Source organism: Poecilia latipinna, unplaced genomic scaffold, assembly GCF_001443285.1.
Source record: "Poecilia latipinna isolate Pla-1442-1.1 unplaced genomic scaffold, P_latipinna-1.0 Scaffold26, whole genome shotgun sequence".
NCBI classification, from domain to species: domain Eukaryota; kingdom Metazoa; phylum Chordata; class Actinopteri; order Cyprinodontiformes; family Poeciliidae; genus Poecilia; species Poecilia latipinna.
In genome coordinates this window covers 215,397-225,033 of record NW_015112642.1, presented here as the reverse complement: position 1 = coordinate 225,033, position 9,637 = coordinate 215,397, and the positions used below count along the sequence as shown (strand labels likewise).

General features: G+C 39.7%; 1 protein-coding gene across 2 annotated transcripts in view; it reads left to right on the top strand.

Moving 5' to 3' along the window:
- The window catches only part of arhgap21a (Rho GTPase activating protein 21a), a 109,605-nt gene that overhangs the window by 9,924 nt on the left and 90,044 nt on the right, over nt 1–9,637 (top strand). Inside the window, exon 1 of one of the 2 annotated variants that reach the window (XM_015038206.1) lies at nt 3,744–4,503. The exons of the other annotated variant lie outside the window; for it this stretch is intronic. Coding sequence (XP_014893692.1) covers nt 4,420–4,503 — 84 coding nt within the window. The 5' untranslated portion in view covers nt 3,744–4,419. Of the gene's footprint in view, nt 1–3,743; nt 4,504–9,637 lie in introns of those variants that run through there. 2 annotated transcript variants of the gene reach the window in all.

The window sequence follows — 9,637 nt, the reverse complement described above, 5'->3', positions numbered from 1 at the left end:
GAGCTACAGGGAACCAGTTTAGGGACTTTAGAACTGGGGTGATGTGCTCAATCTTCCTGGTTTTAGTCAGAACACCAGCAGTCTCGTTCTGGATCAGCTGCAGACCTGTGAAGACACTGGTGCAATAATTAATGCAACTAAAGATAAATGCATGGATGAGTTTCTTGAGATCTTGCTGAGACACTAGTCCTTTAATCTTGGAAATGTTCTTCAGGAGATAGAAGGCTGACTTTGTAACTGTCTTTATGTGACTCTAAAGGTTCAGGTCAGATTTCAGGCCTGATCTCTGGTTTCCAGCTGTAATAACTGAAGCTGTACATTGACTGGATTGTTCCTCTTTAAGTACAAAGATAATAACTTCAGTTTTGTTTCTGTTCGGTGCTTGGTTGGGTTCAGAATCACCTGGTGACATTTTAATGTAGAGCGGTGTATCATCTGCGTAGTTATGGTAGCTAATCTTATCATTTCCTGGAATGGAAACTGCTCTTTCCTTTTTATAGTTATGCAGTACTTTTGTCTGTTCTAAGTCGTTAAATCAGAAAATCCATTGAAGTTTCCGTCGCTGAATTCTCCAGTCAGAAGCATAGAAGAGTGATTGTCAGATTTGTGATTGTCGGTTGTTGCAGAGAGTCCAACAACCGGAAAAATGCCCCCCTTTCTGGCGACTCGTATCCCTTTGTTGCCATTTGGCTCGATGTCACAGCTTCTGCTGCCTGGGTGCCTCCGTCCTTCTGTCTGTGTTGAAGAGAAAGACGCAGGCAGAAATTCAAATCTAAATCTGATGATCTGTCAAAACATGCCAATCATCTGGGTCCATCTATGACTTTAGGTTTGGTGCTGCTCATCGTTGGTTTGTTTGCATTACACATTTCTCTTGGGCAGTATTCGCACTCCCCCTAACTCACTCCACTCCCTGCAGGCTTCATAAGCCACAAATTATGCAATTCTCTGTGTAGTAGCAGACAGATAGTAAGAGGATAGACACCTGAAAGGACATTTAGCACAAATTATCCCCTTTACAACAAGTGCAGGCTCATGTGAAATATCAGTCTGGGGTTTTCAGGCAGAGTTGCGTAACACGGTGTTATCGGGAACGTATCTTGGCCCTCAGTGGCGGGAGTCTGGGTTTCTCGCTTGGCAGGAAATCGCATTTCCTGAAAGCATCTTCTGTGGAAAGGAGCAATTGTGGTCAGACTGAGGAGGATTTTCATTAATGGATGGTGGAGAAGTCAAAGAACAGATCCAGCTGTCATAGATCGGGTCGTTCCCCATCCTCAAACAAGCAGGTTCAGTCAGTTTGGTGTTTTATTGACTCTGGCTCAATGTGCCACTTTGTAGCCAAATTTCATACCCAGGGATTGCCGTTTCATTGCTTTGGAAATGCTGTTTCATTTGCCTTTGTTTGCAGATTAGGCCGAAACGATTAATCAGATTAATCGTGATGAATCATGACAAATTCTGATAAATCAGTTATTGAAATAATCAACTAATTTATTAATTGTCAGTTTCTCTCTTAAAAACCGTAATTACTAACTAGGGCTGAAACAATAGGATTAATTGTGATGAATCGATTATTGAAATAATCGTTATCTAAATTAGTAATCGATTGATCGTTTGCTTTGAAGCTCTGATATTTTCCCATTTTAGTCAGTTTCTCTTTAAAAGCTCTAATTACTAACTAGAGTTGAAACGATTAGTAGGATTAATCATGATGAATTGATTATTTAAATAATCCTCAACTAATGTAGTAATCGATTAATCGTTAACTGGAGCCTACATACTCAAAAAAAGGCCACTGCCTTAATAAAGTAAGTAATTAAGCCAAAAATTTACCAAAAAATATTCATTTTGCATCTAAGCTTAAAAAAACCTTTAAATAATTTCTACTCACAGATCAAGTAGCTTAGTTTTGGCTTCACCTGGTTCAGATTCTGTAAAAAAATCAATCTCCAATTGAGCAGCTTTTTGTTATCCAGTTATTGATAAAATAAAAACAATAGTTTTTTTTCTCCGTTTCAAATGCATCCTTTTGTATTTCTAACATTGTAAAAAAAGTGAAAATGAAAAATCTGCTGTATTTTTTAATCCAATTAATCATCAGTATAATTGATTTATCAATATCTAAGATAATTGTTACTTGCAGCCCTATTTTATATTAATATTTCAGCAAATTACCAAGGTAAAAAGGCTCTAGCATAACTTAATTTACCTGTATTGTTTTCTGAAAACTTTACTCTTTCCGTTGATTTTAGTTCTGATTTGCGGTTTGGCCGCTTGTTTCTTCAGAAAGTTAGCAGGTTAGTGTCTCCAATCCAACAAAAAATGTTTCTGACACACCTGCATTTGGTAGATATTATTAAATGGAGTCACATACCCAGATTTCCTCACAGCGCTCAGAGTAGAATATACTCTTACTGGCATTTTAACATGCAAAGGAAGACGCTGCGGTAAATCACCTGCACAAAAATATTCTAATATCCCTCAAAGCATTGATCTTTGGCTACATTTTAAGGGTTGTATTAGTTAAAAAAGAACTTTAATTTGTTTTTTAATGTCTAATCAATTCATTTAGTGCTATATTAAAAGAAAATGAATACATTATGAAGTCTTCATTGATCATTGACATCCATTTAGGAAACCGCTGTGACATAATGCAGCAGGAAGCATCCCTCCGTTGTTTCGTCACCAACCAGGGATCGTCCAGCAGAAAGTAAAACGTGTCCCCTTCCCCCACAGCAAAGTAAATATAATCCAATCAATTCTGATTTATGGATCTTGTGTTGCTCTCACTCAGTCAGAGCACAGCGCTCCAGATTACAGCTCACAGAGTCCCTGAAGCAGAGAAACGTTACAACATTATAGTAATTCCAGGTGAAAGTTTGACTCATTAAAGTTGCAAATGGTTTGTTGGTCTCAGTGTTGACTGGATTTCCTCTTTGCAGATGATCATTTAGTTTAGAATTAGCATTATGAAAGCCTAAAATCCAATGGTATTTCCTGAGATGATTACAAAACAAAGCCAGTAAGCATGCAGTGTTCAGTTATTGCATTTTATTTCATTTAAACTCGTATATAGGCTTCTTTAACCCCAAATTAGCATGGTACTGGTCTGGTTTCCAGTTTAATTGATTCACATCTTCACAAATGTTTCTGAGAAAGGTAACTCCAAATAATTAATGGAAAATTTCCCTGTTCATAGAGTATATCTGAAATATTTCAAATAAATCTAAGAGCAGTGTTTTTCAACCACTGTGCCGGGGCACACTAGTGTGCCGTGAGTGATCGTCAATTATCCAATTTCACCTGCGGTACCACATTTTCTGGACTATAAGCCGCTAGCAAATGAGGTGGATTAGCAGAGCTTCCTAACAACTGATATTGTCATCCAGGACACATTTATTGGATTACTTCTGTCCAGAAATTGAGCTGCATGTTTTGGCATTCATACAGCAACAGTCTTCAATCAGAGGCCTTTTTAGGTTTGTTGGAAGACTGACTGCTACTGGAGATCAGTCGGATGATAAGAGTTATGACAACATTTAATTTCCCTTAAAGTATTTTTGAATTGGATTGAGATACTCTGGTAAAAACTTGGATTCATCTTGCTTATTTTTGTGAGTTTTACGGGAGTCTCTGCGCTGCGGCAGCGGGGGCTGCAGCAACAGGGGCTGCAGCAGCAGGCTCGACTCCTGCTGTACTGTTTTTTGCAGACTAATGCAAAAAAAAAAAAGAAAAAAGCATCCTGCACTGCCGATGAAAGTGCAGCAACAGCAGTCAGATTCAGAGTTGGAGGTAGCGCAGTCCTCTTTGCTTGGGACAAGTTTGATTTTACAAATTCTGCCGTTTAAGTCGTGTTTGGGACCATGAGAGGAGCCTTTAGGAGTCCTGCACTGCGGCCTGATTGACGGTTTTCTGGATGGATCTGAATCTCATTGTGCCGCTGCGGAGACAAGCACAGGGCGGCACGACGAGCTGAGCGGAGAGAGGGAGCCTCACCAGCATGGAGAGGACAGAAAAAAGTGCAACTTGCTCTGTTTTCTCTCATTCTTCGTCTTCACCGTTGTGCAGTTTGGATCCTGCTGCCTAAATTTGGCCTCCCTTTCAGGTTTTCGCTGATTAATACCCCCTTTTTTCCACAAAGCTGTTTTTCTTTATCTTTTGAATTCGGGGGATTATCTCAGGCTAGAGCAGCCGGAGTCATTAACACGCGGCTAATGAAGCGTGGTTGGGCCGTCGGCCACAGCTGACGGGTTACCCGTTGGGCTCACAGATGGGAGCGGAGGTGTGCGTTCGGCTGAATTCCCTCCTCTCCCCTTCGGAGGAGCATCGCTGCCTGCAGGGAGCCTCCGGGAGCAGCGGGGTCCAACCCGGACGGCTGACGGGGCAGGTGTCCGAGCAGCTTGTGTTTTTTCAGAGCAAATGTCACATCTTAAAGTTCTGGACTGCATGATTAGAAACAACTGGACCCTGATCTGTGATCTGTACTGCGCCTGGAGCAATCAGGTCAGTTTTGTAAGGGTTTTTTTAGTTTTTAGGATGTCTTTTCTCTTTGTTTGGTTGTTTGTCGTATTTCCAGTTGAAACATTTTAGATTTTGCTTAAATTTGTAGATTTAGGTCGCCGTTCCTCGTCTTTTGTAAGAGCAGGCGGCTCTAAGATGAAGATCTGTACGACGTAGAAAACAACAAAGTCACAGCGTTGGACACATAAACAAGCTTCCTGAGCAATCTGGAAAGGACAAGGAGTTAAATGTTAGGATATTGTCAGGTGTCGATTAATCTGATTAATCACAATTTATTGGATTAATCGCGATTAATTATGATTAATCAGATTCATCGTATTAATTGTGATTAATTGTAATTAATCATGATTACAAATAACCATTATCTAATTTAGCAATTGATTAATCATTAACTATAATATTAAGCCTCAAAAAAAGGCCATTTACTGAAAAAAATATATGTTCAGAGCAGTAACGAAGCCAAAAACTGTGGAAAAAAAATAGGCATTTGGATTTAAGATAAAAACACCTTTGTCTCTAAATACGTTTTAACTGAAGCTTGAGTGGCAGTTTTAGCTTTTCTCAGTTCAGATTTGCTAATGAAATGCTGTGTTATTGCGTTTTAGGAAACAAAATGTTAATTTTCCTATTTAAAAAAGGAAATATTTGTTCATTTTCATTTTTTAATGTATTTGATGAAAAATCTGGAGAATGTTCCAATTCTTTGTCAGATTAAATCATTAATCGATTAATCCATTGCTAAAATAATCAATTGCAAACCTACTATCAGTTTCCACGAAAAGAATGAAATGGGGAAAATGATGTACCTGTCCAGGGTTTTTTTTTTTCTTTAAATTGTCTCAGTTTTGTATCTATCCAAACATCAGTGCCCTCCTAATCTCTAAAGGGTTACATGGGGGAATCTCCAGCGGCCATTGGTTGAGAATCGGGGACCGGGCACGCTTACAAACTTTGGTCTTTGTTGGGTTAATTGAACTCTGGTGTGGTTTGAATGCATATGTGAATGCAAGCGGACTGGAGACTGCTCCAAAAGCAGGAAGTGGACGACAGCGCAGGGCATTCTGGGTAAAGACAACTAAATCAAACACGAGAGTCTACCGCTGGCAGGAGAAATGGCTCACGGTCTTTTACCAAACAAAAGAGGAATCCTACAGCCACTAAAATCTGATGCAACTCCATTTTTGTTCACATTTTCTGAAAATGGAAGTTGTGCTTATTGTCTTTTTCAGAGGTTTTTTTGTGATGTTTCCTTCAGTAGTTCTTGGTGCATCGCCCCCACAGGCGAGGAGGGGAACAGGATTTTAAAGAATTTGGTTCATTTGAAACAATACAGTGTGAAAGCAATCTGAAAATGTAAGAAACACTGCAACTTTGGTCTCCAATCGAACCAGACTATGAGGTGTGAACATGATTTTTGGGTATCGTTGCACCCAGATAGAAAAATCCCAAGTTTTGGGGTTTTAATCATCTAGAAAAATCCAGAACTATAGGTGAAGTTTTGGAAAGGGGCAGCAAAAAAGTTCTTGTTGTTTTTAAGTCACGTTCAAGTTTAAAGTCCTATAAAGTTCATATTTTATCCTTTTATAAAACTGAGGTACAAAAACGTTTGTGTTGCTTGGAGATCTCTGTCGCAGGAGAACATGCTCTCTTCACAATTGACTGCTGGGAAGGGCCAAAAAATAGTAGATATAGAGGAACTGGGACCCTTTTGAGTCTGACACTTTTATATCCTACAGGCGTAGGATGTGACATTACAGAAATATGTAGCTGTATGACAGGAAAATAATGAATTTGATGGGAGCGATATGAGTTCACAATGTCCTGGCCTCTTTTTTTGAGAGGCTGGAGTTCTCCAGGAAAGGCATCCCTGACATTTGGGCTATTATTAGCCAGCCTTCATTCAGAAGTGTGGAACAGGAGACCGTGGATTGCTCGGCACGCTGACCTCCGGGTGTCCCTGTGTGTCCACTGGGAGTGCCTCATGCAGCTTCAGGTGGTTTAAAGGCCTGTTTAGTTTTAATTTTTTTAGTCCAGAACAACTTCCATGAAGAATTACCGGCGGGTTTTAAACTCCACAACTGGTAAAAGTTGACTCAAAGGAAAGAGACCAGTATTGAGATAGTTTCTAAACATGGAAACCGGAGAAGAGAATGTAAATTACTTCATTTGCAAGGAGCTAATGTGTCAAGAACAGCAATAGAAGCGAGTTTCTTATGGCAACCTGCAAGAATAACCCTGTTAAACCCTGTCGACTTCCAACCAGTAGGAGATTCTCACCGCATGATTACCTTTTACTAAAAATACTTTGACTTTGACCATCACTGCTGCTATAAAGTAATAAATATTTAGGTGTATTAATGTTATCTAAAATGTTGCACAACTTTTAATGCAACCAGAAATGTTGCAGGACGACAAATTGTCCCAGAAGTTTTTGCTATAAACTGTAATATTATTGTTTTGAGACAATTTTCAAGTAATATAATGGCATTACCAGTAAAATTAATAAAGATTAATAAAGTTTAATTTCTAATGAACATCAGAACTGGAAGATATTTTATATATTCAAGATAAATAAGCAAAACAACAAAAACAACAAATAAAATGAATTATGAAGTCTCTGTAAACAAAATCGACCTTCAAGAAAATGTTTAGTTGAGACCAAAGCACCAAACTGAACTTTGGTAGAAAACAGCAAAAAGTCACACAAATGGAAATTATTTAGCTTGTTTTAATTTATCATGTGATTGATTTATTGCTTACAACAGAAACATGGATATTGAATCTGTGTAAACAAAATTACCCTTCAAAAAGGGGCCAGTTGAGACCAACTTTACTCTGATTTCTCTGCTCGCCTCTTAATCGCTTTGAGATCAATAATGTGATATTAGTTGGTTGATTAGCTGGGATTTGATATGTGGCTTGTGGTTTGCAAGCTGTAGTTTCAAAGCAAGGATGTAAAGGACAAAGAAACTGCTTTCTGTGGTATGGTAGCAGTTCATTTAGGCTGTGAGAAAGCAAGACTTCAGAAGCAGATATTAAAGGTTTCTTTTTGCAATGGGACATGCTGGATTTGGAGAACAAAAATCCAATTAAAAACTGGCCACAAATTTCTAATTTTTGAAGCTTGACTTTTCGCTCTCGGAGAGAAAATTGGCATGTCAAACATAAATAGAAAACTCAGCTGAACACTAGAGGAGCTGTCCATCCTCCCTGCTACTTTTTAGGACAGTTGATTGATGCAGGACGAGTCAGAATCAAAGCGGTTCAGTGTTCACAGAATGATGTAAGTGTGTTAGCATCTAGGGACACTGATATGGGTTTCTGTCTGTCATAAAGTGCTCTTTATCGTGTTATCTTGTCTGATGGTTTGTGTCTGTGTGGACAGAAGTCAGCTTGGCATCCTTACAAGCGTGTCGTATCTCTGACATGCCTCTTTGGCTTTTCCCCTGCACTCTCGCACAGACAGCTCATTGTTTCATGCATTTTCCTCCCGTCTCTCCACTTTTTAATTTCGCCCTGGAATGTCCGATGTGAGGAGTAAAGAGGTCTCGCCGCGTTGAGCAACGCGCCGCCGCCCCTTCCCCTAATTTAATTTTAGCCGCGCTGAAAATTGTTTGCGTCGCAAGCCGAACTGATGGGCCTCTGTTTCCAGAAAGCCGCTGAAAACAGCCTCTGTGTGCCAGCAGCACGGCACCGAGGCCTCATGAAATATTTACAGGCCAACACCTGGTGTGAGGCTGAGGGAGAGAAGCTGTGGATCCAACTGCTCTGCCACCAGCAACTGGGAGGCTCTAATAATAAACCCGCCTGACAAGAATACCCAAAATTCTGACACGGGCAATTATCCTGAACTTGAAAGAAAATGAAATGGGGGTTATTTTGAAAAGCATCCGTCAATTTCCAGTCCCAGTTTGTTTCAAAGCTCTGATATGTACAGATTTTTCGATAATCGATTATTGAAATAATTTTCAACGAATTTAGTAATCTATTAATTGTTAATAAGAGTATATAGACTCTAAAAAAGACCATTTGCCATTCCCTCAGAGCAGTAATTAAGCCTAAACTGTAAAAAAATTTACATTTTAGACTTAAGAAAAAAACTTCTGTAAATATGTTCAACCAAAAACTCCTTAAGTGGAAGTTTTGGCTTCAGCCAGTTAAAAAGTTTTACTATCCAATTTTGGAACTAAAGATAGTCAGCAGATGTATTTCTAATACTGTATAAAAAGACTTACTGCTGATTACTGCACTTTCTGCTGATTTTACATGAAAAATCAGCAGAATGTGCCTATTTTTATCTGATTAATTGATTAATCATGAGAATAATCGATAAGTAAAGTAAATATTTAGATGAGAATCAGCTTATAATTTTTTTTACGTTGAAATAAACATTTATTCTGCAGCTAGGAGGGTCAGAGAGGCTTTGCATAATTTTGCATATATTTGAAATTGGTGATATTCCCTTTTAACTGTAATACCAACTAAGCGGTCTGAAATACGAAGAATCTGTCAAAAGCTAAACTGAAAAATGATGGAAGCGTTATTTAATTTAAACTCTTATTGTTATTTCCATGTGAAGAACACGCATAAGGTGGCTCTGGGGGCGAGTTAGCCGGCCCAAACCTCACAGAGCGACACCGATTAATAATTCATAGATGAGAAAACCAATTACTGGAGGGTCTGCTTGCACCGGGGCAGGGGGGACCCCAGGGACTCTGATTGGCCCACCTGCCCTCCGTCTCCTGGGGGTCGGCTGAGGTGACGTGTGGGCGGAGGAAGAGCGCCGTGTGCAGGTCCGTTCCTTTGTTTGGGACGTTCTGCTCTGAGATCTGGCATGTGGGGGTTGGACCTGCTACAGGAGAGGAAACACACCGAGCAGGGAGGGGAAACTGACGGGCACACGACGGTTCTGTCCACCCGACACACGACGGTTCTGTCCACCCGACACACGACGGTTCTGTCCACCCGACGCTTCTCTTCTCCAGGCTTTATAACTTATGTTTCTGTCCACTTATGGATCAGTTAGTTCAATGCTTCCTCTAAAAGTTTGGGTTTTTACATTTGAAAAGCCAGAGAACTTACTTCCTTCCTTCCTTCCTTCCTTCCTTCCTTCCTT